The following is a 27,847-nucleotide window of genomic DNA, read 5'->3' as shown; positions in this document are numbered from 1 at the left end:
CTCCACTGATCATGACCATCGATCTGACAGCTTCATGCTTCCCCGCAGCGCACGCAATCCGTAGTGCGGAAAGATCTGGGGACGGTTCGACGCGGCTCTTTTTGAACAAAACAGCTCCATCGCAGACTTGACTTTTATCCTTTTGTTGTTTCTGGAAAAACGATACCGTAAACATGGATAGCCAACAGTTGAACGAGATTTATGCTTTTGCCGTCCAATTGGGCAAGGATGCGGGAGATATGCTCATGGCTGCAGCCCAGCGCCGCATCGATGGTCATGGCACTTCCTCCACTACCGTATCATATGTCGAGAAGGAGAACTCGGTAGACCTGGTAACCAAGACTGACAACGGTTAGTTCGTGTTTCTGATTTTGGATTTTGGGTCATGGCTAAGTGTGTTAGATGTCGAAAACTTTATTCGTACAACTGTCGCCAGTAAATACCCCGACCATGGGTAAGCTTGCTGTTGATCTCGTTATCTCATCCATTGACCTTGATTAGATTCCTGGGAGAGGAGTCATACTCTGCTGGCGCATCACGAACTTACCTTGTCGACGACAAGCCAACATGGGTAGTCGATCCCCTCGACGGTACCGTCAACTTTACACATCTCTTTCCCATGTTTTGTGTATCCATCGCTTTCGTCGTTAAGGGTATCCCGGTTATTGGGGTCATCAATGCACCTTTCCTTCGCCAATTCTTCTCGTCATGCACAGGCCAAGGCGCATGGTTGAATGAGACTCAACGGCTGCCATTGATTCGAAACCCAATCCCTCCCATGCCTGCAAATGCTCCTAGCGCTTGCACATTCTCATGCGAATGGGGCAAAGACCGTCGAGATATCCCAGACGGTAACCTGTCGCGAAAGATCGAGTCTTTTGTCAACCTAGCTTCAGAGAGGAATGGACGAGGAGGCAAGGGTGGGATGGTTCATGGTGTGCGAAGCTTGGGAAGGTATGTTGCCACTCATATATCCCAGTACCTTACTGACTGATATAGCGCAACCTTGGATCTTGCATATGTCGCAATGGGCTCTTTAGATATCTGGTGGGAAGGTGGTTGTTGGGAATGGTACGTCTCGACACTGATTTAAGACTCAATGCTAACACCAACAGGGACGTAGCTGCTGGTTTCGCCATTCTCGAAGAAGCTGGTGGTCTTGTTACAACTGCCAATCCTCCCAACGATCCAGAAACTGTCGAAATAACAAGGGCGCATCTCGGCGGTCGCTTATACCTGGCAATACGGTAAGTGACTTCAATCAATCATCGGACCCTACTAACTTTGTCAGCCCTGCAGGTCCCTCGGGAACAGAAACCGCACGCCAGACACAAGAACGAACTGTAAGAGAAGTGTGGAAGCGTGTTCGCGAATTAGATTACAAGCGCCCTGGTGTATAGTCCCAGGTCATCAAATACAGAATCATGGCAGAAGTTCCGCTCATACCCACTACATGCTGTCCACCTCCTCCATGCGTGCAACAAACTCTTCCTGCAATCGAGTCAGATACCCCGGAAGAGCTTCTTCACTGCCTGACTCTTTGGCTTGTCTCAAGGCATCCTGTAGATTGAGAATTAACTTTCGTCTAGCCACAAGTCTGGATGATTCCGAGCTGAGTTTGCTCGCTTCTCGTGTCTTTCGAAGATCTTCCGCCACCTCTTCTGCTTTATCGATAAATTTTTGGGGCAGTCCAACCGCTCTGGCCAGATTGATGCCGTAGTGCTCTTCGCCTCTGATAGCACCCGAAGTGGCCTTGTAAAGCATAGTGATGTGAGGGATACCTTCCGCTGTCGTAGAACTGGTGGCTGCGAGGTGCAGATTGAGGACGCCCGGACGATCCGCAAGTACCTTTGTGAGGTCAATGAAGTGAGTTGCAAACCAGACGGATGCCCTGCTTTCAATCAAAGCTTCAGACATGGCAATCGCAATTGCCAGTCCATCTCTGTTACTCGTAGCTCTGCCCAATTCGTCGATGATTGCTAGGCTCTTGTTGTCGATGTTTCTCAGAATGAAAGCCATCTCACGCATTTCGACAGAAAATGTGGAAAGGTTGCTCTCAATGTTGTCGCTGAGAGAGACACGAGCAAAGATGCTGTGAATGATGGAAAAAGAAGCATATTCTGCAGGAACAAAAGAGCCAATTTGCGCCATGATCTGAAGCAATGCGACTGCCCGAATGTATGTACTCTTTCCAGCCATATTGCATCCCGTCACAATGTGGAAGCAATATTGCTCTGTGGAATAATAGTCATTAGGTACAAACTTGCCATTCATATTCTAAGCCGTCAGCTAGTGTCTTCAGTCAGAGGTTCTCACTGACCTTGTCAAGAACAGGATGTCTTGCCGCTTTCAACGCCAGCGTGCTGCTGATGTCGGGCCTCACATAATCTCGCGTAGTGGCGAGCTGCGCAAAAGATGAGATCATGTCAATGAGGGCAACCGATTCGCAGACTTGGAAGAGATGTGGTGCATTGTTTCGGAGTTCCCTGAGTAGATCCTGTACAACACTGTCGCTGCGAATTACAACTTCATTCGACGTGTCGGAAAGTCTTAGGTTCAGTTTGACCAAGTCAAGAGTTTGACATTCAATCTTGTCCTTCTTTCGCACCACGTTGATCAACATATCTGGTATGGGCCGATCATCAAAGTCGGCTGCTTGAAAGCGCAACCAATACTTTCGACCGTTGTCATATCTCAGAGTGGCATTAAGCTTGTGAGTTTCTGTGTATCGTTAGTCTAGACCAGGAAACAGCACAAAACATGAATGTGTTACTCATTCGATCGTAGTAGAGATATGAGTTTAACAGTAGCAGCACAAACATACCATTCAATGCATCTATGTGTAAATGAATCTCTTCGGTGAGCTCCTTGTAAGTCTGACGCGCAATATCAAGCATGCCATTGATACCTGCTTTGACAGCAAAAGTCCTCTGATTGCGGAGGTCCAGTGCAGACTTCATATAAGTGACATCCGCCTCGATGGTTTGCCGGATCTTGTCAAGAATAGGGCCTGTGATCTTGGGGCAGCAACGCCCACGGATCTTGGTAAGTAGATCACATGTAGCAGGTCCTAGCGCTGTGTAGAGTTCGGGAATCGCTTCGAGGAAACTTTTGACCATCAACACTTGGTTGATTTGTTCTTCAACCTTTTGGACGTTGGCGTTTGTGTGCACAATGATCAACTGTTGCTTTTAGCATAAGTCTAGAGTATATTCACTAACCTACCTTGGTCAGGAGCTTCTCTATGTCATGGAACATCTTGAGCGCTATTCATGTCAGCGCTATTCTGCACTGGCTTGTGGACATACCCTTCCGGATCTCTAGAAACATTTCTTCATTAGTTGTCAACTCCTCAAGCGCATCATAGCGAGTGACAATAACTCTCTCAGCATCAGTCGGTGGCTGAAGGATATTACTTCGAAGTAATCTAGAGCCCATCGGAGTTGATGTGTGGTTCAGCAAGCCAAACAGCGAGTCCTTGGACTTGGAGTTGCGAAGATTCTGCATGATCTCGAGAGATTGAATTGCTGAAATGTCAATCATCATGGTATCCTCAGAAGGTCGGTACTGAATGCGAAGTGAGTGCGGCACAAAGTTGATCGAGAACTTTTGATGAATGTACTTCATAGCCTAGAGCCGATCAGTGCCTGAATTATGTCTGGGCTATCCACTTACTGCTGCAAAGGAACTGATGGCGTAGAATTTTCCTTGTGTAGCAACCTTTAACGGCTCAATGTCGTCTTTGAAGGCCAGGTTCTGGATATACTCCAGCCCTTCCGTTTCAGACCACGCAGAACGCTCAAATGCATCGATTTGAGCGTCAGAAGTGAGATTCTGTACCAGTGAAAAGAGGGTGCTAGGGTTGTTTGGGGGACAGGCCGTTGACATAAAGACAATACGGCTGGGGGAGGACAATTGGATCTGGTGAATTGACTTGACATATGCTCTATTGTCACAAATCTGACTGATAATAACTTCACCGATGGAAACGTTGACAAAAGCCACACCTACAACTGGGGAGACTCCGCGAGCTTCACTCAGTGCACACACGATATCTTGTGCTTCGACAGGTCCAAAGATTGAGGAGGCCGCCGCGGTACGTGATCTCCTTCCTGAAGATGTACCCGGTCTAGACCCAGGACGTGCGGTAGAAGGTCGTGATACGTTTGTGACGGAGGGAGAATAGCCCGAATAACCGCTGAGACTTGTTTGTGGTCTTCGGCTACGGTAGCCACTCGTCGCAGAAGTGTCGGGTCTTCGATTACTACTGCTTCGGAAGTAGCTTGACGCTTGACTGTCCGTTCTGGACGGAATCGAGCGGGACATTGTTGCCCTTTGGATGCATACGCCCCATTCACTTCGATGGAGTGTTCGCTGTGGTAGGGGTTGATGATATGAAGTGATCGCAAGATTGTGCTTACAATATTCGATCCGATGACTGGAAGATTTGCAGGAAGAGACTTGATTTACAGCATGTGGAAAGTAATAGTGCGCTCTTGCCTGTAATCTTGTTACTTGTAAGTCGAGGAAGGTACCATCATACCCGGGCAAGAACTTGCTACTCGCTCATTCCTCGCTCTACAACTCGCACTAAGAATTAGACTGCAATTATCGCCTACAATTCTGTGCACACCAAAGAAATCTTTACTCAAGAGCATTAATACACATCAGAAGCAATTTGGTACATAACCGTTCGCCTGAGTGGAAGCTTCACTAACACGAACGAACGGAAGAACTACCGAACTTTACCCGAATCGGAAATTCCTCACCTCCCCGCTGTTGGAATACGCGCGGCTCAGGTCTGACACCGGTCAACACCCAAATCCACACACCCCAATCATCAAGTTCCGAACGCGTTGATCGCGTCGAACTCATCATGTTTGGTATCCTCGAGGCAGTATCCGTGCCCCATTCGGGCATATTCGCCAGCTATGAAGAACTTTTTAAGGATCTCAGCGACCGGATGGAAAAGGATGGTTACAAGATTGTCAAAGCCAGATCCCATCGAGGCAAAGTGGGCGGTGCAGACATTCCAGGAAACGATATAGTCCGATGCGATCTTGTCTGCGATCGAGGCGGCCGTCCGTATCGTTGTATGGCTACGAAACACAAAACGACTACAAAAAAGACTGATTGCCCATGGAAAGCCAAAGCCGTCCATCGAAAGACCATGGGTGGATGGGTTTTGACGATTACCTGCGATCAGCACAACCACGAGCCAGGCACACCCGAACCACCAACCCCCGAACCCGCAAGCGAAGACGAGACAAATATTGTTGATGACCTGGATGGCGATCAGAGTTTGGATGCAGTTGGCACGCCACTTCTGACATCTTGGGCAGATGATGGTCCTCAACCTGACGTCGAAACTCAAGCTGCAATCCAGGTAGCAGGTGTCTCTAACGCAGTTCTCCGCTTGACTGGCGATACTTTTCATCAATTCAAGAGCGAATACCGTAAAATGTCGCATCCCGACAGGGTTGGAATTCTCTCGCAACTTCAGCTCCGTATCGCCGCCATCTACGCTGTACAGAATGAGGATTTGCAGAGACAAAAGCGTCAAGAAGCCCAAGACAAGCGACACAAGCAGATTGAAGAAACCAAGAGACAAAGCTCAGCACAAAAGCAGCGGGCTAGGCAACGTCGTCAGCAGGTTGTCGAGCAGAATCAGCAGCAGCAGCAATTACATGTGCAACACATTCAACAGCAACCGCTGCCGCAACAGACTTCTCAGGCCCAAGCCCAGGCTCAAGCTCAGGCTCAGGCACAAGCACAGGCACAAGCGCAAGCTCAGGCACAGGCTCAGGCACAGGCTCAAGTCATGATGCAGACGCAAATGTATCTTCCACAGAATCCCCAGCAAACGCCAATCCCTGTACCAACTATGGATATGCCACAATTTCAGCACTATGCCGGACCTCCTAAGAGGATGCGCGGACGACCATCACAGGGAGGGCAGAATTAGTCGTTTGGTTGGCCCAGTCTGACGAGGCAGGCGTATGACGGACAATTGGAGAACGATCAAGTAGCTCCTGAAGCAAAGGGAAAACAACCAAGGAGAAAACGACCGAAGAGAAAACAACCAAAGAGCAAATGATGATTTGCATGTGACGAGAGATGGTGGCAGTATGAACTGAGGTGTATGGCGTTTACAGGGAAATGGCGTTAGGAATTGTATTAAATGTTGAGCCAGATTTGCTCCAGCGGAAACAAGCGAGTTTAGGCCAAAGTTGTTAAAGATAGAAATGATGGATTAGCGATCGGAATGGTTATCGTCTTAGAGACAAAATTCGCAATCAGCTTATGCCATTATAGCCCCTATACTTGGCCGTTTATTCTTTCACCCTCCCAGCAATGGCTGCAGCTCTTCACCGCCAAAAATTTCAAGATTTTGCCAATTGCCCCACTATCTCGCGGGCGCTCTGAAATTCTCCAGACTGCGAAGTAACCGTACAGATATTTCAAGATGGCGACAATTGTACCCCCTCCTTCGAAACGACAGAAGAGAGAGACTCTCGAACGAACGCAGACTCAACAAGATGTTACAGTGTTCGCTGCTGGCCCAGCCGGCTCCTTCAAGGCTCGATTCCTTGATGGAGATGGCAAGCAGATGGCCGATGTGATTGAAGTTCCTCTAGCCGACGCCTCAGAAAAGAATCTCTCGCTATTATTGAATACGCTACTTGCAAGGGTATGTCTCGGACGAAGCATTGGAGGATGTTACTAACTGTATCCAGGAAAGAGAAGAATTCCTCCCGTATCGATTCCGAATTCACATTCCCGGCAGCGATATCATCGTGGACCAATACCCTACCGATCTTCTCCAGCTCCTTCGCAACCATGGCATCGAGAACCCTTTCGAAACGACTGTTACCCTCAGCGCCGAGCCGCAGGCCGTTTTCAAGGTCCAGCCCGTTACGCGCATGTCCCACAAGATCCCTGGCCATGGTGAAGCAATCCTCGCAGCGCAGTTTAGCCCCAAAAACAGCAGCCGACTGGCAACTGGATCTGGAGACAAGACGGCGCGGATATGGGATACAGAGACTGGAACTCCTAAATACACTCTCTCGGGTCACACTGGATGGGTACTAGCAGTTGCTTGGTCCCCCGATGGTGCGCGACTCGCTACTGGAAGCTTCGACAAGACAGTTCGTCTTTGGAACCCCGACACTGGAAAGGCTGTTGGAAACCCCTTGACTGGTCACGCAAAATGGATTACCAATGTGGTTTGGGAGCCTTATCACCTCTGGAGAGACGGTACACCACGCCTTGCCAGTGCTAGCAAGGACGCAACAGTCCGAATATGGGTTGTCAACTCTGGCAAGACGGAGCACGTCTTGTCCGGACACAAGAGCAGTGTCAGTTGTGTGCGCTGGGGAGGAGAAGGTCTGATCTACAGCGCAAGTCACGACAAGACAGTCAGGGTCTGGAACGCCGAGAAGGGAACCTTGGTACACACTTTGTCATCCCACGTTCACTGGGTGAATCATCTTGCCCTCTCAACAGATTTCGTCTTGAGGACTGCATTCTACGATCACACACCCGTGCCCGAGACAGAGGAAGGGAAGCGAGCCAAGGCCAAGGAGAGGTTCGAAAAGGCAGCCAGATTCCAGGGCCGAATTGCTGAGCGCTTGGTCACTGCCAGTGACGATTTCACCATGTACCTCTGGGATCCTTCTCAGAGCACCAAGCCTGTCGCACGTATGCTGGGTCACCAGAAGCAGGTGAACCATGTCACGTTTTCTCCTGATGGCACTCTCATTGCCAGTGCAGGCTGGGACAACCACACCAAGCTCTGGAACGCCAGGTAAGATTTCTGATACCCATTCAATTCGCATACTGACTCCAATAGGGATGGCAAGTTTATCAACACACTCCGCGGCCACGTGGCTCCTGTGTACCAGTGTGCCTTCTCAGCAGACTCCAGACTACTCGTCACAGCATCAAAGGACACAACGCTCAAGGTGTGGTCAATGGCATCTCACAAGCTCTCCGTTGATCTGCCCGGTCATCAGGATGAGGTGTACGCGGTAGATTGGGCACCGGACGGCAAGAGAGTCGGCAGTGGTGGAAAGGACAAGGCGGTCCGGGTCTGGCAAAATTAGAATCCCCAAAATGGTGTTTGTTACTCTGAAAAGTCAAGATACCCCTGAAGTGATTCACAACTGGTTTGCTGTGCATTTGAAACGTGCTGTATGCTTGTGTCTCGATGGGTTTTTGTCGGGGCGCAGTGAGGCATGCTTATCTGGGGATGTGGTCTGTAGAAGAGGGATATTCGAATGGGTGGTATTGCCCGGGAAACTTCCGATTCTCACCCAATACTACGTGAGTAACACCCTGCTTTTCTGTCAAGCGGGATTTGCAACAGATCATGCATGCACGGGAGTTGGTTTCAAGCTTCTGGGCCTGCTGTGCTCCAATCTGCATCCAATCCCCATTTATTATGTGCCTATCAGCGCGACACCTTTTAAATCGACCAGCACATTTACAGAAAGAGTCGCATTAGATGGTGTCACGCTGATAGGTTCGCTTGTAAATGTGATGGGGCACGGCAGTTGTGTGATGCCGTGTTTTACGGCGAATACAGACGTACAAGGAAGAGGAGAGAAAGACTGTGGAAGAGAACTGTTTGGGTGAAGCTCGCGATGCGCTGGAAATGTCTAGAAAGTGGTGTTGTGGGGTAGCATCACCACCAAGTCGAGCTAAATTTATCTTTTTTTGCATGAGAGCCTGAAATTCCACCGAAGCCCAACCGTGCACATGTCGAAATGTCTGGAATTGTCTCTTTATCGAGTCATTTTGTAAGCTTGGATGCATGCATTCCAATCAGGCTTGAATGCCCAGCCTCTATGGCAACCGGACCGGCATTGCATCTCTCATGCAGTTGCTAGGCATCTTTTCTAGAAGCTCCCTTACAAGTTGCCATGAGCACCACGAGGTTACCCCGCTGATTGTGAGTGGACGATATGGTTTCCGGGAAGCATCGGGGTTGAAGATCATAGCATAAACAAATTGTATGCGGGGAATATTGAAGATTTGCTAGCATGAGATTGTATCAACCTCTAATCTATAGACTGCAATAAATCACTCACACAAAGCCAAGAAGAGAAAATACTTCTCATCGCCGAACATGTCCCGTTTGAGATGACCCGTCCAGTCCCGTAGCGGGCCCCGGTCCTCCGGCTGTGGGCTCAGGTGGAAGCCGACAAACCCTGTTGCTGGGGCCGAATGTTGTACGAGTGTGATGTTACAGAGCTCGGATGGAAAGTTGGAGAAGACATGTTGGAGAGGCATGCAGACGAATATCCAGCAAATGTCTGGCGATTCACATGTGATGATAGAGTGATATTCCTGTTACTGCTTTCGATGTCTCTTAAATTCGTCGTGTATATCCCTTGTGATATGAACCGGATATGTTCTTTACCCCAAACAAGATCCTGGTTCAGGTACATTTCATTCCATGCCATTGCCCCGAGACACTGCCTGAAAGCTTGAAGCGGCAAGGTATCTCCACCACGGTCAACCTGCGGGGTGCATTCAAACCGATGAGAGTATCAATAGGCTAGGGTCCCCTGAAGATCTTTTAGTAGAACAGAAGTTGTCGCTGGTGAACAGCTCTATAGTTGGTGACTGAAGGCGCGGCAAAGGTGCATGTCGCGATCCAAACGCGGGCACGTACAGCAAACCCGGCTATCGTGATGCACAGCTTCCAATCGCGTGGTTCATGCGGCTTTTAGTTAACCCTGAAGCGAGTATTCGGGAAGCAAAGGAAATGAAGTTGATTTCATGCGACGCGCTCGGGAAGTAGAAACGGCCCGTGTAAGACGGCGTGGATGGTAGACGGGCCGGTGCATCAGTTTTGACCAGGGTACGAGAGGAAGCTCGAGATAATCGAGGTTACGACGAATCATTTTTGTATCACCTTGGATACTGTGATGGAGTGAGGAAAACTCATGATAGTGTGGCCTTGGCGTGTGGTTGGCAGGAGTTTGTGGTGTTGATTATCATGGTGGATGCATACCCCGGAATAGAAAGTTGTGGAATGTAGCGAACAGGTAGATACAGGAAGAAATCCAAGGTTTATGTACCTGTCTTTGGTCCTATGCATCTCACATCTCGATGAGTCGCACAGGCTGGAGGAAATGTCCCGGGTAGATGTTCTGATCAAGGTTGCACTTTGGCATCAGGTAGAAGTGCATGATCGACGACACAGGGTGTGTCGATTTGAGAGGCCGCCTGGTTATTGTTTTGGGGTAACTGCACTTACAGTTGAGATTGGAGATGGACAACAACAGGAGGCATTTTGACCAGATGTAAATGTCCTTCCCCATTGATCAACATCAACACCACGTACAGTTTTTCCAACATCTTTCATATCAGTACCTAGGCACTGAGACACTGTCAGTACGTACCTCTAGCATCGAGATCTGATGACTTCGGAATCTATCACCCGGCCAAGCAAAAACATTGCCGACCCATATTGCTTTTGTGCCTTGTTGGCTTCCCCAAACGTCTCTCATCATCTGTACATCATCCTTGTTTTTTCTGTCTATTTTCTAGGTACTATTCTGGGGCTTGGTTTTAGCCTACCCGCTAAGCAACGCCTAAAGAGCAATGACAGGCTGTTACCGTGGGCCTGTAACCCCACAGGCTTTGTGCATCGGTTTGGCTTAGTTTACGATCTTTGAAGAAAATTGAAAAGACACAAGATGAAGTGAGAAAGAATTGATTACCCAGGTACTAAGATATTGATTGAACTGCCAGAGTAACATTGTAGTATTGGAGTTTATTATTCCAGCATTCTACTAATTCTTCGTCTTTCCATCAATGCAACACTGCACTGTGAACTCGTAATCCGTCATCTATCAACTTGAGTTTCTTACACTGGGACTGGGTCTGGATCACGGACCAAACTCTCCTGCTTCTTGATCCTCAACAACTGATCCCGATTTCTTTTCTCCCAAACTACGTCACGTTTGATCTCGTGTAGGAGTATTTTTGCTGAACTGCTTGAATTTATTGTCTTTTCTTGTTTCTGTCTGTCTTGCTGATGTCTCGTTTCTGTAGACCGCCCACTGCCCTTCTTGGATTCATCGGCCCTTCATCACGTCCAATTTGTGTATCGTCCGTTTGCTGTGATTCTCCACTTGTTGATCTATTCTATTATCAGGTACCAACTATCTACTAAGTTATTCAGGCCCAGGTCAGGCCAGGCAAAGGCAAGTCTTGAGGCTCAAGCTCCCCTTGTCTATCATTTCAGCACATGTCTCCATCCATGCACCAATCAAGCATTACGTCAGTGTGAGTGCTCTACTTCGACTGGCTTAGTATTCCCTGTCTCTCTATTTATCCTACCATCCATATAATCACGGCCTAGACCTTTTCAACTAACAGGGCTCTGTTATAGGTTGTCTCCCGTTTCGGAAAATACCTCTTTTCAAATTCATTCAAATCCTTTAATTGCCAGTCGGGCCCTCGAACATCTCGGAGCTATCCAAGCTTGTCCCTGCTTCTCCAAAACTCAAACCACCTGACGAATCTCACGACTCGGAGATTTCTCGTTGCAATTATCTCTGTCCCCCTTTGATCCTTGCAAACATCTTGTCTTCTTCTACCGCGCGCGTTGTTCCATTTGCGGTACTGTTCGCCACATTCGGTCCCGTTTATACCTGAGCGCATCTGCATCTGCGACAACGAGGCGTTTTGCCTGCGACAAGCTACTTTTCTCAACAAAAAGCGACGCCTCCTCGACTGCTCACTCGCATTTTCAGCTTTCCATCTACATGAAGTCGTCATACGAGATACCTCAATAGTATCATTATCAATCCATTGCTCGTTTCAGCCTGGGTTTCCAATATTACTTACTCCCACACGACATACAAATATCTACTTGACACAAATTTCTAGCCAAAATGACCGTCTTTGTGTGTTCTCTGTATGTGCTTTTGGTGTTTTGTTTTGCTCTTCCCCGCTCGTGCCCCTCCAAGAGCCCACCAAGCTTAGCGAGAAATGACGAAAGCTAACTTGACGATAGCTTCCTCCCCAAAACCATACATTTTACCCTCCCCGGCACTCCTCCTCCCGGTGTCGATCCTTCCAGGACTTCGTTGTCTGGTTCCTCAAACATTAACCTCCGCGGTGACACTCGAGCTTCATTGTCTGGCTCGGCAGCTCCCAAGGATGGTGCAGCTCTACCACCCAAACCTGCTGCTCCCGTTGGCGGACGACCTGCGCCTCTGAACCGTCAACCAAGTCTCTTCCAGAAGGAGGACATTACGCCTCCACGAACACCGACCGAAGAGGTTGATGTGAATTTGTTCGCAAACGAGGATGGAATAAGAATACCGTTCCCCAAGAGACCCGGCTCTAATGCAGGCAGCGGAAAGCCATGGGGCAGCCGAGCCAACCAGCCCAAGTCGCGAGCCAGCTCCCCTCCCCCTCCTGCGTTATCCGAGAACAACCGTACAATGCAAAAGGCACGCGAACTAGGACGTCAGGGAGTTATACAACCCAAACCTCTCGTCCGAAGCGACAGCCACGACCGAGTCTTTGCGTCTGCTGGATGGATGGTTGTGAATGCTGACCAGGGCAACGGTGGTCTTCGAAATGCCGCTGATGCCGCTGCTCGCGATGGCAAGATTGACGAGATTACATGGGTTGGCACTCTGGGCATGCCTACTGATGCCCTCGAGGGCACCGAGCAAAAGCAGGACATTGAAAACACTCTAGCCAACGAACACAACATGTTGACCGTGTTCTGCTCCGACAAGGACTTTGACGGACATTACGCTCACTTTTGCAAGCACATCCTGTGGCCTGTCTTCCACTACCAGATCCCCGACAATCCCAAGAGCAAGGCGTACGAGGACCACTCGTGGAAGTACTACGTGAACGTCAACCAGGCCTTTGCCGACCAGATTGTCAAGAACTGGAAGCGTGGTGATATTGTCTGGATTCACGACTACCATCTGCTTCTCGTCCCTGGAATGGTTCGCAAGAAGATCCCCGAGGCCAAGATCGGTTTCTTCCTGCACGTTGCCTTCCCTTCATCCGAGGTGTTCCGATGCCTGGCTGTCCGAAAGGAACTTTTGGAGGGTATGCTTGGTGCTAACCTCGTCGGTTTCCAAATCCATGAGTACGGACGCCATTTCCTCCAGACTTGCAGTCGTATTTTGAACGCCGAGGCTACACCGGATGGTCTCCAACTTGAGGACCGATTTGTTGATGTCATTCATCTCGCTATTGGTATCGACCCGGTCAGTCTCCGTGAGCATCTTGACGCTCCCGAGGTTGCCAAGTGGCTTCAGATTATGCAGGAGCGGTACAAGGGTAAGAGACTTATTGTCGCCCGTGACAAGCTTGACCACGTCCGTGGTGTTCGCCAGAAGCTTTTGTCTTATGAGCTGTTCCTCAACAAGAACCCCCAGTGGCGCGAAAACACTGTTCTTATCCAAGTCGCGCTATCGTCCAGCGAAAAGAGCGATCTCGAGGCCACCGTTAGCGACATTGTGACCAGAGTCAACTCATCGTGGGCCAATCTCGCGTATCAGCCAGTGGTTTATCTGAAGCAGGATATTGACTACGCTCAGTACCTTGCTTTGTTGACCATTGCTGATGCTCTCATGATTACCAGCCAGCGTGAGGGCATGAACTTGACCTCTCACGAGTACCTCTTCTGCCAAGATGGAAAGCTTCTTCCTGAAAAGAAGCACGGTTCTCTGATTCTGTCCGAGTTTACTGGTACTTCATCCTTGTTTGCCAAGAATGAGCTTGCTGTGAACCCCTGGGATTACCGCGCGTGTGCCGATGCTATCAAGCAAGCCTTGGAAATGGGTGAAGAGGAAAAGGATCAACGATGGAACAACCTTTACAGTCGTGTTATCAAGCACACTGGATCCCACTGGTTTACTGAGTTCCTCGGTCGTCTGGATATTGTGTATGAGGAACAGCACAAGCGAGATCAGACATCCGTCCCTCGACTGTCTGTTCCTGCCCTTTCAACCAAGTACACCAAGGCTGAGCGACGACTTTTCATCATTGACTACGAAGGCACACTTGTGGCTTGGGGCCCCGTCAACCAGATCATCCCCATCAGTCCTCAGCGAACACTGGATGTTCTCAACGATCTACTTCTTGATGAGCGCAACACTGTCTACGTCATGTCTGGTCGACGACCTGAGGAGCTTGACCGTGTCTTCCGTCGTGTCCCCAACCTTGGTCTGATTGCAGAGAACGGGTGCTTCCTAAAGTCACATGGCGATGATTCATGGACCGAGATGGCGGATCTGGACCATGTCAAGGATTGGAAGGAGTCAGTCCGACCCATCATGACATATTTCCTTGAGCGAACTCCTGGAGCCGAGATTGAAGAGCGACGCTGCAGTTTGATCTTCCACTACAAGAGCGCGGAGGATTATGAGACCGCTTCACGACAAGCTTCAGACTGTGCCAGCCACGTCAACGACGCCTGTGAGTCCCAGCGTGTGCATGCTATCGCTCTTGATGGATGCATTGCTGTTGAGCCCATTGACTGGACCAAGCGTACTGCCGCCCGAAAGGTGTTTGAGACTCTGAAAGAGGAGATTCACCCTACCCAGGAGCAAAAGTCGCCAGTTGATTTCCTGATGGTCATTGGTGATGGAAGAGAGGATGAAAAGGTATTCAAGTGGGCCAACAGACTACAAGACGACGGTTCTGTAGAGAATGTCGTGACAGTCAGTCTTGGTAACCGTAATACCGAAGCAACAGCCACCCTTACGCAGGGTGTCAGTGGTACGTGAATTTCTCTTGATTAGTCGTGACAATTGCTAACTTTATAGGCGTTCTCTCGTGTCTTCAACGTCTTGCTTCACTCGAGTGATTGATGAATGGGTTATTGTATTGTGTTTGTGTCGTTGGCGTTGGGTCAGGGCGCAGGGTAAATAAGGAAAGGCAGGTCCAAAGCGACATGAAAGAAGTTTGGAATGAGTTTATTTTGTTTTGTTATTTGGTAGAAGAAAAGCGGTGGTTATGGTATAGCTTCAATTAAAGACTTCAACTCGCATTTGTTTTGCGCGTATACGGATAGGGACCCAACTATGAAGTGGCGAGTCATCCAAGAAGGATGCCTTTAACAGTACGGTATCAGTAGGGGCCCAACTATAAGGTTCATATGGCAAGGGTTAGCATAAGTGAAGACGGGATTGAATCATATCAATTGATTTGTCTCGACTCATGTCTTGTTATGTAGATCATCACAGAGATGATTGACTGTTGTCCAGCTCTACTCATCATGACATCAGCAAATCCACAAGCAAATAAGACGCCTCTAAACTAAATGAACCCCGCGGTCTGCGACATCGGCGGGAACTAATTGGGAGTCAGCGGGGTCTGGATTACGAGCTTCCATCTAGACCATCACTAAGAATATTAGTCAAGAGCTTATAAATGTGAGTAACGACAGATATAAAGAGCTGATGGTTGCTAACATCTTGACAGCTTCAGTCTCATCAACCAACATGGCTGCCTTTCCTCCTCCTCCTGTCAACACAATTGACTGGTCCAACGTGGGCTTCAAGGTCCGCGAAGGTAAGCTCTTCTCTACCCAGATGGACAAGTCTAACAATTGCAGTCAATGGCCATGTCGAATCTACGTACTCTAAAAGCACTGGCAAATGGACACCTCTACGCTTCGTCGCTGATCCCTTTATGCGCATCCATGGCATGGCTCCCGCGTTAAACTATGGTCAACAAGCCTACGAAGGTCTCAAGGCATTCCGTACCCCCAACGACGAAGCAATTACTGTTTTTCGCCCTGACCGCAACGCAAAGCGTCTCCAGCACTCTGCAGAAGTCGTGTCCATGCCTCCCGTCCCTGAAGATTTGTTTCTTTCCGCCGTTCGTGCTGCCGTCGCTCTCAACGCAGAGTACGTACCACCCCACGACACAGGTGCCGCTCTGTACATTCGTCCTCAGCTCTACGGATCCAGCGCACAGCTTGGTCTTTCGCCGCCAGACGAGTACATCTTTGCGGTGTTTGTCATCCCTACTGGTGTCTACCACGGCGCGCACCCCGTCAAGGCGCTGATTCTGGAGGACTTTGACCGCGCGGCGCCGCATGGAACTGGTAATGCAAAGGTTGGTGGAAACTACGCTCCTGTGCTGCGCTGGAGCGACAAGGCGCGTGACGAGGGATACGGTATCACGCTGCACCTCGACAGTGTGCGCCACGAGGAGATTGACGAGTTTAGCACCAGTGGGTTCATTGGTGTCAAGGTGAATGGGGATGATGTGACGCTTTCTGTCCCTGATAGCAAGAATGTCATCGACAGCGTCACCAGCGACAGTATCCAAGAGCTTGGACGCAGCTATGGGTGGAAGGTAGAGAAGCGCGCCATCAAGTATGGTGAACTCAAGGAGTTTAGCGAGGTCTTTGCTGCTGGTACAGCTGCGGCGCTTGTTCCTATTCAATCCATCACGCGTCGTGTCGATGGCAAGGATGAGATTGCGACGTATATCAAGGAGGGGTCTGAGGAGCCTGGACCTTTGTTCGAGAAGCTTCTCAAGCACTTGAAGGATATTCAACTTGGACGGGCTGAGGATTCTTTCAGCTGGAGATTCCCTGTTGGGGTCAAGGATAAGGAGATTCAGGGTGCTTCTACTGGAGGGAATGGGGATGCTACCACTGTTGATCAGATGGACTAACGAGATGCAAAGTTTTGTAAGATGGATGATAATAAAAGCCTTGAATTGTGTGATACGAGTGGTATTGAGACTGTTAATTATCAGACTGGGTCGCTTACGAATACTCACGTATGTGTTTTTAAGTTACTGCATCCTGAAATGGCTCTACTTTACGAGGTTAGCCACCGTGTTCGCATCGTAGCTTTGCCTTGTCGTGGCTACAAGTATCCAGCAGAGAACAGCTGGGATCGAGTTCCCTTGTCGACAGATACCAATTGTCCCAACCAAGTTGTTCAGCTGAACACTACCACCTAACAGTCTAAGCTCTCACAAATCCAACGATGAATATAGAGATGAGCCCTTCTGTTCTTGATGTGATGTCACATGATCCCATTCGGATAGAAACTACAGTCTGTCCTGAGTCGTCTACCGATTCAACTCTCACTCGTCGCGCAGGCTCTGGTCTACCGGTAGTGCAGCCTCGTTGACTGGGTACACATCGACAAGACTGTGTATTCAACTCTTGATCCTCTGCTCCATAGGGTTACCCACAGCCACAGTTTAACCCCCTGTCATGCACCATGTGTTAGTCGCACTCGCGATACTCACCCGTCTCGTCTATCTCGAGTTCCATCAGAAAGAACCCAAGACCATGTTTGCCCCCTCCCGCGAAACCCCCGTAGCTTTGGTTACGGCTCGCTGCATAGCACGGTACAACGGGAGGATGGTCAAGGGCAGGGCAAACACCACACCCTTTGGGGTTTGCGGACCCGAGTAGAAGCGGGAGTGTAACAGGGGGCATTTCATATATACTATGGGTCGTCGCATTCAGGAGAAACCATCAAAGAAACCACTGTCTACATCTTTACTCTCAATCCATCAGAATTCTGTCTGAAATGTGCACATACTCGTTCCAGCGCATGGTATGCTGCTGCGCCAAGGGTCCCGAATGCCCTCAAATGACCCGCGGTCGCGCCATAATCGGCGGAGAAGCTTTTCACTACATCGACATGTTTTACGCTGTTGAAGACTTGGGTTCAGCGTGCGATTACCAACGACGGCTCTTTGGGCGCAACGCTGGCCCCACGATGCACTGTCCGAGGTACGCTTTCGACGATAAGCGTATCATTAAAGGGAGCTTTCGAAAGAGTGAACTTGCTTGTGTCAAGTGTGCTGAGACGTGTGCGCCTCCGAGCTGTACTTGGCAGGCTCCCAGGGCGGAAGTCAAGGAGGAGGCAAAGTAAAAAGCGACCGGTGGACGATTGGTAGTTGTACGGATACAGTCTGGGTTCAAAATGGAGGTTACAGCAGCTGTTCTTTTGTGGGTTATTGTTCTGGTCGACTTGGATAAAGGTTGAGCGACGACATCAAGATACACTTCGAATTCACGACCGTGTTCAGAACTAATTATATTACTACTTGTTTCAACCCTCCTATTTACCGTTTGTTCCGTTCGAGTGTCCATTATTCTCCAGTCTTGAGTGGCAGCCCTTTGCCGGGGCTCCGTTCCTTGCGGTAGCGCTCTTCCCCTTGTTCGCGATGATATCGTTTGCAAGCTTCATTTCGCCATTCATACAATTGTGGCTTCCATTAAACTTCATGTTAGCGATTCCATCGTATCCCTTGATGCCTGTTGACTTTTCAAGTCTCTCAGCAATCTCGGGGTCAACCTCGCGGAAGATGGCAATCTGTCGCTTCAGAGGTTCCTCTTGCTTGCAAAGCTTCATCTTGCCAGTAACATTGTTGATGAAACGCTCGCGAGCTGGCTCATCGAATACGTTCCTCCACAGGGCTCGGGGAGCGTTAAAGTCCTCGGGGCGGATTGCGGTGAGGAATGTGATGGCTTCGCCTGTGAAGTGGCCGTGTGTCTTGTCGAGATCAACCGTTCGGGTGCGGAACTTGATGGGATCAATGGACGACAGGTAATTAGGTCGGGCACCCTGGTTGTAGAAAGCCATCTGGCCGTCACGCTGGAAGTTGCCAAACTTGTATCCTGTACGTGTGGCATTGACGGGGAGTTGTTGATAGTTAACTCCAATACGGTGACGGTGTGTATCAGGGTAAGAGAACAGACGTGACTGGAGAACAGGGTCTGCTGAAGGCTCAATGCCAGGAGGCAAGTGAGCTGGGTTGAAAGCAATCTGCTCAACCTCGGCAAAGTAGTTGACAGCGTTCTCGTTGAGAGTAAACTCTCCAACCTTGCGACGAGGAAACTGCTTCTGAGGCCAGATGTGGGTAAGGTCAAAGACGTTGATCTTCTCCTTCTCCCACAACTCCTCGGCTTCCTTGGGGGTCATGGTCTGCACCTCGAGAGTCCACTTGGGGTAGTCTCCGTTCTGAATGGCCTCGTAGAGATCCTTCTGGGAGAAGTCGGGTGAGTAATCAGCCGAGTCCTCTTGAGTAACAAAGTCGGTTCCTTGCATGGACTTGAGGTGTATTTGGGTGTACACCCAGTCGCCAGCTTTGTTCACGAGCTTAAAGGTGTGTCCAGAGTAACCGTGCATCTTTCTGTATCCCCTGTTTGTTGTTAGTGTGAGCATACAAATAAATGTTCAGTAATACTCACTTGGGAATACCACGATCGCCCATCAAGATCATTACTTGATGAATTGATTCAGGGTTCTGAGAAAGGTAGTCCCAGAATGCGAACGAGTCATCAGCATGAGTCAGATGAGTGCCTACAGCTGTTAGATATCGCGACATGATCATTTGAGGTAATATACTTACTGGGATCGCGCTTTTGAGTGTGAATAAAGTGAGGAAACTTGGCAGGATCTCTCAAAAAGAAGACGGGAGTGTTGTTGAAAACCCAATCCAAGTTCTACCGTTTTGTTAGCAGGGCTCTCGCAGTGTGGTGTCACTTCACTTACACCCTCCTCAGTTCGCATCTTGACAGAGAATCCACGAGGGTCTCTGGCCATATCATGCGATCCAGATTCTCCCCCAACTGTCGAGAATCTCATGGAAACCGGGCATTTCTTTCCCTTGGCGGAAAAGATGTCGGCAAGACACAGATCATCGAGGGGGTCGGTACACTCAAAGAATCCATGAGCACCACTGCCCTTTGCGTGAACAACTCGCTCAGGGATACGCTCTCGGTCGAAATGAGAAAGGAGATCAATCAGGTGAAAGTCTTGGAGAAGAAGAGGCCCGTTCTCGCCGCATCGTTGGGTCTCATAGGCGTGAGGCACAGGAACACCATTGCTGGTAGCATAGGTTGATTCCTTGGAGGCCGACTGTCGATCTTCCTCGTAGGACTGAAACTGGCTGGCTACGTGAGCCGAGAATGAAGTGTCTGCTGATGGAGCCATGATTACAGAATATGTTGCTATTATTTATTAACTGTGAGACTCAATTACTAGCCCAAGGACCACTACCTTTATATAAATCCCATCATTTTAAATCTCCCCGGATAGTTCATCTTGTCATGCATTGCGTCGACTGAAGCTGACTGGCTCGAGGTGTTTCTATGACGCGGTGAACCATGAGACAAGATATGGAGAAGCAGCTGTCGATGAAGATCGGCGATTGGTTATTACTATTAGAAGTTCGATGATTGGTCTATCGAGATTGTCAAATCTTCAATGAATGATGCCTTGCCTTAGTTTGAGATTGCTTTGTCGATATGTTGAACCTCGATGAGGCTAGGAAATGACATCACAAAGTCCAGCCTCGGTATTTGAGCCGTTGATGAGTGGATGATGGATCCAGACTGGAATAGACCGGAAATGAGATCGTCGATGAAGAGGTTCAAGCCTTGCCAAGTTAGATTGCGATCTTAGTGTGAGACAGGGATACTGGACATGGGTTTTGTTACCCTACAGTAATTATTCCAATGTTATCAAGTTGATGCATTTATAACATGGTTGAGAGCAAAGGGAACAGAGTTGATGCAAGGTGTCTAATTAACAAGAAATATATCCATGACACCACGGCACAGTTGCTGTTTGCCTGCTCATGGCCTCCCAAACTTCCCCTTATTCTTCATATCCAGAGAAAGCCCAAAACAGATCACATCGAGAACCTTGAGCTTCAGCCTAATCTTCGAATTCTTCCCAACAAGGTATGAACCAGTCACTGAAGAACATCCAGCGGGGAGTGTTTCTAGGTCTCCTTCACATAAAGTCAGTACATATCTACTCATCTTGGATCCAGTTCGACATACATTCGGCGGAGAAGGTCGAAGGCCTTTTCTCGGGATTCCTCAACCGCATCCAGTGCATATTTGATGTAATCGCGTCTAATCTTTCGATCCTCAGTATCAGGCTCGCCGCGCAAGGCGGAAATTGCATCCTCCTCGGCAAGGTCCATGAGCCTGTCGTGCTTTATATCCAGTTCAAGTATGAGCTTGACGACAGCCTGTTTAGGAGTGATGCCGGCTTTTTCAGCGCGTATGCTCAGGATGTCGAGAGCACCTAGCGAGGTTAGCCGAGGAGAAGATGGTATCTGGGAGGGAATATACATACTGACCCACTGGTCTTCGATAGGCTTGGTGAAGTCTACTTGTCCTTCGTCTCCCCATTCGACGGGAGCTTGGCTGAACATGCCCCGGCTCTGACCTCCAGTGGCCGTGTTTTGACCTTGGATGGCCACATTGGGACCTTGAAAGGGCATGTTGAGGCTCTGGCCTTGAATGGGCATGTGTTGACCTTGAATGGGCATGTTGAGGCTCTGATCTTGAATGGTCATGTTTGGATCTTCAGTGGCCATGTTGTGACCGTCGATGGCCATGCTATGACCGTCAGTAGTCATGTTATGGTTCATTTTGCTCGCGAGCCTCTGTGTATGCAGCAGAGTAAATGACTTTGATGCCCGGGAGTACCAGGTAAAGATAGCTTCTCTTGTGTTTGGTTCAGGACCATCGATTCGTAGGTAGAAGAACGGCAAGATGTTTTGATCCAGGTGTAGACAGGATAAAAAAAGAGTTGAGCTGGAGTTTCTCTAGCAGGCAGATAAATATTGGAAATGGTTGACTTGGTGGGCGATTCACTATCTGGCAACGGCCGTCAATAACGGGACAACCAGTCTTGACAATACATAAAAAAAAGAACAATCAATAACAATAATGAAAAGTAAGTAATTATGATTAACAAAAAAATACCTTTATTGTCACGAGAGAATGCACTTTGAATAAAAACATTGTTGAGAGTACAGTACAGAGTCTATTGTCTTGATATCACTTGATACCTCTACTTTGTGTCAAATACTTACCGTGTCAAACTCCAAACTCCAAAACGCCCCTATATTCACTCTCACCCCTACTCCGGCCGGAGAAGAAGCCTCTCGTCCAAGAGAGAGATGTACTCACCGCGGTTGAACCTTTCCAGCTGGGCCTCCCAGTCTGGAATGCGATGCTCCAGCTTGAAAACTTGCTTCAGCAAAGGCTTCCAAGCAGAGGTGCGCTGTGAAACAGCCTCGCAGTTCAAATCGATGATCGTCGATGCAATCTCCTTGAACTTATCGTCTTGGGCTCGCGCAAGATCCACGATGCGCGCCATAACCTCGACCCAGTTACGGATGAGGACATGGTCGAAACTCATCTGCGCGTAGCGAAACTCGACAGTTGAGGGTGACCCTTCGTATCTGTTTTCGCCGGCGCGTCTCATGTTTCGGTCCTTATAATTGCGCAACGAGAGTGCAAGGCCGCAGCGTTTGAGGCCGTTTCTTCGAAGTTGCACGTCGAGAGCTTCCAGGTCTTCGCAGGACCAGATGGTACGCAGAGTTCTGTAGTACATCTCGGGATCTTTGCTGTTCCATTTGCTTGGGCGCATTCTCGACTGCGGCGGCATGTGCTTCTCGAAAGCTTCCAGCTCAGCGGGACAGATTGTTGCTTCCTTTTTCGCAGCCTGTGAATCGTCGCCGATGGTAGTAGCATATTCACTCATCCATCGTGAAGGGGCAACAAACCGGAGAATGAGAGTGTTCTCAAGAAGAACGACCAGCGTGGCGATTCTCTTTGCGAGATAGACTGTCATGCCTTCTTCGACGCCGACATGGACGTGCATGCCGCAACAGTCGTCTGCGGTGATGGGTACACCCGTCTTGCGCATACCAGAAAGGATGTCCTTGACGGCGGGAAGACCAGAAGCCAACTCAGCCTGGCCGAAGATGGGGGTGCACATCTCTACGCCAGGCCAGCAGCGCTCTGCGTTGAGACCCTTGACGCACTGGAGATCCTCGTACATGAAGTGAAAGTAGGCAGTCGCAGGCAGGGACTCATCGATCTGTCCAGGGGGGTTGATGACGCATGTACGAGCATCTACCTTGCAGTTGGCAGGAATGTCAGCACAGACGCAGCAAATATCGACGGGGTCGTGTTCGCACTTACAGGTGATGGGCTGGGTGGTGTGCTGAGAGAGCAGCTTGGAAACATTGGCGCGTGCTCCAGCTGATGGAGTGTACAGTTTCCAGTGCTCTCGATCAGGAGGGGGAGCCATGAATTCGAGTTCTACACCAAAGGTGATTCCGTTCCACGAAAGGGACGACATGTTTTCGGTTGGACGTTTCTGTCGAGGTTAGTTGATGGTGATCTCAGAAGTTACTGTTCAGAGTTGATTGCTGTTCGTTATCAAGGTGTTGTCTGAATAGTGTGTCGATAAGTTGGTTGACGATGGAATCTGAAGAGGAATTCGGTCTACTTTTAAACGCATTTCTTTGGTGCTCTTCTGCATTGTTCTTCTATGGACTGCTTGGTTGTTTAACCTGTCAACTATCTTGGACATAGAAAGGTTCTGTCACTAACATGCTGCAAAGACAAGAACAGAGCATGAACTGGAACAATGTCTTTCAACAATGCATTGTATGTCTGCACAATGGATCTAACAAAGGCTCCCCTACGACAACAGGCATTCAACTAGTCTACCTACTGGGTAGCAGAAAAGTTGACCTACTAAGTCTTAGGTTACAAAAATTAATAGCCTGAAGGACAGTCTAAGTGGCATAAGCTGATCTACTAATTTCGTCTCTTATGCTTCCAGCGGCCAATTTTTCTGATACCCTGAGGTCTACTGACAAAAGATTAGCAAGGCAGAGGGACTAGGCCCCTTGTTCCTCTCAGACGCAGATACATGTGGTCATGTGAATTGAACCTAACAATAAGGGACTGACCCCGGATCTAAACCAGCTGTGGATTACAAAGATCCTGGAAATAGTTACATAAAGGAAATAACATCATTCCATCAACTTTATTCTCCTAGTTCAACGACCTTCTCAATTAAGCTGATCGTCTTCAGCTTCAGTTGAAAGTTCAAGGTCTGAGCGTAGATCATCGCGACGGTGTCGAAACTAGTGGTTTCTTAACTGCAGCTAGACTAAAGAGATCGATGCTTTGACCAAACTACAGGACAGAATCGAAACCAAGTCGACTACGTGCCGGTAGACGAGAGTGACATTTCCGGGGACGTGGTTTCCGGTTCAAAGTCTGTTAATATCCTTCATTCCTCCCGTGTGTGTCGCTTTGTTCGTCTTCCCCTGAGCGATTCAGTTCCTGACAGTTTCTGGAAGTGTTTTGTGTCGATCTACGCCACTGGAAGGATGCCGACATAACAAGCCACGAAACCTTTTACAGTCGTTTTATTCGTTCTCATGTCCGAGGCTGCCTTTGTTGTTGCTGTTCAGTTTTTATGCCGTCTCAAATCGTGCCGCGCATGGAAATGAGACATAGCAAGGATCTTCAATCTGTTCGCCCTATGTAACGTGCAATCCCTGTTGCGAGTAGCGAGTCTAGAGCAATCCCAATAATACGGACGCTGAGGGGCGGGGAAAAGAAACGAGTGCCGGTGACTGGGGATAAACATCAAAGAGTCTTGATATTCGTATGGATAAGGCCTTGTCCTTTTGAATGAGTAGTCAGGTACGGCATATACCGAGTTGTCCCTGAGTGTCCCTGAGTGTCCCTGTCAGCTGAAAGAAGCATCGTGGAAGTGGAAGAACCTTTTGACTGCAACACCAACACTGAGGGATATCAAATCATGTTCTCCCAATCTATCCCGGATTCATGCTGAGGAAAAACCACATAAAACAAAACTGAAGCCTCAGTCTTGATCCCTCCACCCAACTCAACGGACCTAGCCAGATGCACGCTACGATCGCCGTTAGTCTCCCCACTTGATCCCAAACCTTATAGTCTTGTGTGTGCTGGATCATCAATCGTCCAGCCCTAAAAAGGGATCCAATTCGCTTGTGAGGAGGGGGATAAATGATCTGTCTCCAAGGGGGAGGGTGGACCTGACTCGCTGTGAGGCGCTCCAAGAGACTCCGATTTGTTGCACCCATCAAGTCCCCCAACGCTCGGGCCCTGCGGCACGGGTACAGTAAAGTAAAGTACCGTAGTGCTATTCTAGTGCGCCGTTGTTACCGTCGAGGTTGAGATGAAGATGAATTACCTATTACGTAGCGGTCAAAGGCTGGATGTTAGTCTAGTGTATCAAAACTGGATGACAGGACAGAGTTCTACTAGCAAGGCTCGTCAAAAAGAACTCTGTTTCCCTCTTGTTTCCATTCCCTGTCTCCTCCTCAAGTCACTCCTTTGACAACCGCAATCATGGGCAAACTAGGCTTTGGCTCAGGCCTGGATGGCATATCCCAGATGACCATCACCATCGTCCTAGTCTTTCTCTCAATATCCGTCTACAACGTCATTGAGCTGACTTTTATCATCTTTGGCACCTTTAAGCGGCACTCGGGTCTATATTTCTGGTCCTTCCTTATTGCAACATGGGGCATTTTTGTTTATTGTGGCGGTTTCCTGATAAAGTACTATGCTTCTGACAAAGTGGGATATCTCGCTGCCACCTTTATCTCCTTTGGATGGGTTGGGATGGTCTCAGGCCAAAGTCTCGTGCTCTGGTCGAGATTGCATCTTGTCCTCAGAAACAGATTCCGGTTGAGATGTGTCTTGTACATGATTGTCATCAACGGCGTTCTCATGCACGGAACAGTTATCCCCATGATCTATGGCTCATTCTCCAAAAGCACCATGATGTGGGTGAAGCCCTACTCCATCATGGAAAAGATTCAGGTGTCCATCTTCTTCATCCAAGAAATCATCATCTCGGCTTGCTACATTTCCGAAACCGTCAAGCTCATGCGTCTGGAACGTACCATGGGCAACAAGCGAGGAAGCAGACGACTGATGAACCATCTCATCTATGTCAACATCCTCATCATCCTCCTCGATATCACTATTCTCGGTCTCGAGTACGCCGACCAGTACCAGTACCAGACATCCTACAAAGCCTTTGTCTACAGCACAAAACTCAAACTCGAGTTTACTATTCTTAACCGTCTTGTCGAGATGACGACCGGGAACAAGGATGCTAGCTCCGGACCGAGGAGCAACACTGCTGGCACATCGACAGGCAACAAAACAGGCATCGCCCTGGATAACTTTATCAGCAACAACTGCGACAAGCCCCCCGGCGACATATCTTATAGAGCTTATGTTATGGGAGGAGAAGAAGGACAACCACAGCGTGCACCGCGCAACGATGAAGTTGTCATGACTACAGAAGTCATCATCCGACGAGAAGATAGAGAGGATGATGGCATGAGTATAGGGGTCAAGTCATCTGCTGCGTCCATCACTTCCAGGAACCATCACTACGAGAACGACGCAAGCTTGTCAAAGAGTTCGTCGGAGCTAAATCTGGCGTCCCGCGGCTTTTAGGGGCCAAACTTTGTTTTCGGAGTAGTCAGGTCTCGATCAGTCTCTAATTATTATACCCGGTTATACACCAACATATATTTCATATCAATACAACACATACCAGCAGCATCCCTGTCATCAAACTGTTTTGGTCATGAACTAGCCCTTTATTTGTATTACCATCTATGCCGTTCTAGATGTTCATCGTAACTTGCATTGAAGCATGCCTGATTGCAACCCAATGAAACTGTGGTCTTTGCACAAACTCTACTTACTTCAGTCTCAGGTGACACAAAATTAAATTTCAGAGTAGCATAAATGAAACCCTCGACCGATTCAGCCTCTCTTCTTTCTCTTTTCCTTCTTTCTGTGTAGTATCTGTTCTTTTCAGTTTGACCTATGATGAACACAGCATTAGCAGAGCCCTATTCGGCTTCTACACTTGAACAATGCCTCACGTGGACTGAGGTCACATTTGTGTCGTATCTGCTCCAATAGACTCGATCTATGGAGAAAGGTCGGCATCGAGAATGTTCGGTACTTTCGGACCATTGTGCAGGGACTTGGTGCAGTCGTTCCATCCTTTCACGATTTGTTGTAGCAGACCGTGGCATCCTGTCAGGCGGGTTGCATAAGAAACGATACTGATTTAGTAATAGACATAAACGTTAGAACACTCTTAGTGCTTATATAGGTAGCCTAAGAGTGGTCTAATAATCTCGTCTGGATTGCTTCAAGTCCCTATTCTTTTGCTACCCAACTGCCTCTTCAACCCTTTCCTCTTCACCCTCTACCTGAACCACAATATTTCCCAAACTCTCATACCCCATGCCAGATACAATAGCTGTCCTATTGGCGTAGTACACAAGGTCAAATGTCTATTACTGTTCACAGCTTGCTTTCTCCCCCATTCGCAAACCATGCTCGCAGCCCCGCGACGACGGAACTCGGGTGTCTGTAGAGCGCCCGCAGAACCTGCTCCCTGCAGACAGGTACAACATAGTGCTTATATTCGGGTTGGATGGTAGATGTATAGATTTTATGTGTTTGGTATTGGCATCGCGTTGTTTGTTTGGCCCATGATCTAGTTACCATCAGTATTATTGCAACCAGGCAAAATGACACACACCACTGGGAGCAAAGTCGCTGCTAAATACTCCGACCGATATAGGTTGTTGCCTCTTTTCTCCCTCATCTTCCACAGTTGCTGTGACGACCACGACAAGGACTTGTCTGGCCACGATTTGTAGTGACAAAAACCCCTGTTTCTGTCGGGTCAAAGTTGAGCTGATCAAGCTGAATTATCGGGACCCATCTCTCTAATTGCTTTCGTCAACATGCAGTGAGTACCAACCTTTTATCCTTATCAACAGCGTACAACTTGAATGTCGCCATAAAGACAAACGTGCCTCTCATATGCACAAGGCTGCTTAAATGACGTGCAAGGACAAGGTTCCTCTGTGGTTGATGTGAAGGCTGTCTGGTTTAGGTACCCAGTAACCGGACAGCAAGCATCAGTCTGGACCTCTCATTCTAATT

At 48.8% G+C, this 27,847-nt stretch overlaps 12 protein-coding genes across 12 annotated transcripts; 7 read left to right on the top strand and 5 right to left on the bottom strand.

Annotated features, from left to right (window-relative positions):
• Positions 1–173: 173 nt before the first annotated feature.
• FPSE_06304 (uncharacterized protein) lies at positions 174–1,400 on the top strand (the record flags this gene model as incomplete). Its single annotated transcript, XM_009259422.1, has 6 exons — positions 174–351; positions 403–454; positions 502–954; positions 1,000–1,071; positions 1,116–1,247; positions 1,292–1,400. The coding sequence occupies 6 exons, from the start codon at positions 174–176 to the stop codon at positions 1,398–1,400; spliced, it is 996 nt and encodes a 331-aa protein (XP_009257697.1).
• Positions 1,401–1,449: 49 nt separating this feature from the next.
• On the bottom strand, positions 1,450–4,326 carry FPSE_06303 (uncharacterized protein; the record flags this gene model as incomplete). The annotated part of the gene is made up of 6 exons (XM_009259421.1): positions 1,450–2,277; positions 2,321–2,721; positions 2,825–3,182; positions 3,226–3,266; positions 3,309–3,630; positions 3,676–4,326. 6 exons carry the CDS (start codon positions 4,324–4,326, stop codon positions 1,450–1,452), a joined length of 2,601 nt encoding a protein of 866 aa, XP_009257696.1.
• A 550-nt stretch (positions 4,327–4,876) lies between these two features.
• FPSE_06302 (uncharacterized protein) lies at positions 4,877–5,965 on the top strand (the record flags this gene model as incomplete). The annotated part of the gene is made up of 1 exon (XM_009259420.1): positions 4,877–5,965. One exon carries the CDS (start codon positions 4,877–4,879, stop codon positions 5,963–5,965), a length of 1,089 nt encoding a protein of 362 aa, XP_009257695.1.
• A 501-nt stretch (positions 5,966–6,466) lies between these two features.
• On the top strand, positions 6,467–8,105 carry FPSE_06301 (uncharacterized protein; the record flags this gene model as incomplete). The annotated part of the gene is made up of 3 exons (XM_009259419.1): positions 6,467–6,691; positions 6,738–7,807; positions 7,853–8,105. 3 exons carry the CDS (start codon positions 6,467–6,469, stop codon positions 8,103–8,105), a joined length of 1,548 nt encoding a protein of 515 aa, XP_009257694.1.
• A 2,004-nt stretch (positions 8,106–10,109) lies between these two features.
• On the bottom strand, positions 10,110–10,302 carry FPSE_06300 (uncharacterized protein; the record flags this gene model as incomplete). Its single annotated transcript, XM_009259418.1, has 2 exons — positions 10,110–10,236; positions 10,268–10,302. The coding sequence occupies 2 exons, from the start codon at positions 10,300–10,302 to the stop codon at positions 10,110–10,112; spliced, it is 162 nt and encodes a 53-aa protein (XP_009257693.1).
• Positions 10,303–11,912: 1,610 nt separating this feature from the next.
• Positions 11,913–14,860, top strand: FPSE_06299 (uncharacterized protein; the record flags this gene model as incomplete). The annotated part of the gene is made up of 3 exons (XM_009259417.1): positions 11,913–11,935; positions 12,035–14,772; positions 14,820–14,860. The coding sequence occupies 3 exons, from the start codon at positions 11,913–11,915 to the stop codon at positions 14,858–14,860; spliced, it is 2,802 nt and encodes a 933-aa protein (XP_009257692.1).
• A 637-nt stretch (positions 14,861–15,497) lies between these two features.
• Positions 15,498–16,683, top strand: FPSE_06298 (uncharacterized protein; the record flags this gene model as incomplete). Its single annotated transcript, XM_009259416.1, has 2 exons — positions 15,498–15,567; positions 15,611–16,683. 2 exons carry the CDS (start codon positions 15,498–15,500, stop codon positions 16,681–16,683), a joined length of 1,143 nt encoding a protein of 380 aa, XP_009257691.1.
• Positions 16,684–17,558: 875 nt separating this feature from the next.
• On the top strand, positions 17,559–17,906 carry FPSE_06297 (uncharacterized protein; the record flags this gene model as incomplete). The annotated part of the gene is made up of 1 exon (XM_009259415.1): positions 17,559–17,906. One exon carries the CDS (start codon positions 17,559–17,561, stop codon positions 17,904–17,906), a length of 348 nt encoding a protein of 115 aa, XP_009257690.1.
• Positions 17,907–18,095: 189 nt separating this feature from the next.
• On the bottom strand, positions 18,096–19,973 carry FPSE_06296 (uncharacterized protein; the record flags this gene model as incomplete). The annotated part of the gene is made up of 4 exons (XM_009259414.1): positions 18,096–19,179; positions 19,229–19,340; positions 19,390–19,483; positions 19,533–19,973. The coding sequence occupies 4 exons, from the start codon at positions 19,971–19,973 to the stop codon at positions 18,096–18,098; spliced, it is 1,731 nt and encodes a 576-aa protein (XP_009257689.1).
• A 726-nt stretch (positions 19,974–20,699) lies between these two features.
• Positions 20,700–21,426, bottom strand: FPSE_06295 (uncharacterized protein; the record flags this gene model as incomplete). The annotated part of the gene is made up of 3 exons (XM_009259413.1): positions 20,700–20,775; positions 20,828–21,077; positions 21,129–21,426. 3 exons carry the CDS (start codon positions 21,424–21,426, stop codon positions 20,700–20,702), a joined length of 624 nt encoding a protein of 207 aa, XP_009257688.1.
• A 494-nt stretch (positions 21,427–21,920) lies between these two features.
• FPSE_06294 (uncharacterized protein) lies at positions 21,921–23,150 on the bottom strand (the record flags this gene model as incomplete). The annotated part of the gene is made up of 1 exon (XM_009259412.1): positions 21,921–23,150. One exon carries the CDS (start codon positions 23,148–23,150, stop codon positions 21,921–21,923), a length of 1,230 nt encoding a protein of 409 aa, XP_009257687.1.
• A 2,054-nt stretch (positions 23,151–25,204) lies between these two features.
• FPSE_06293 (uncharacterized protein) lies at positions 25,205–26,329 on the top strand (the record flags this gene model as incomplete). Its single annotated transcript, XM_009259411.1, has 1 exon — positions 25,205–26,329. One exon carries the CDS (start codon positions 25,205–25,207, stop codon positions 26,327–26,329), a length of 1,125 nt encoding a protein of 374 aa, XP_009257686.1.
• Positions 26,330–27,847: the final 1,518 nt, after the last annotated feature.

This window comes from Fusarium pseudograminearum, chromosome 3 (assembly GCF_000303195.2).
Source record: "Fusarium pseudograminearum CS3096 chromosome 3, whole genome shotgun sequence".
Taxonomy (NCBI): domain Eukaryota; kingdom Fungi; phylum Ascomycota; class Sordariomycetes; order Hypocreales; family Nectriaceae; genus Fusarium; species Fusarium pseudograminearum.
Note: the sequence above shows the minus strand (reverse complement) of the source record. Positions and strands in the feature narration are given on the sequence as shown.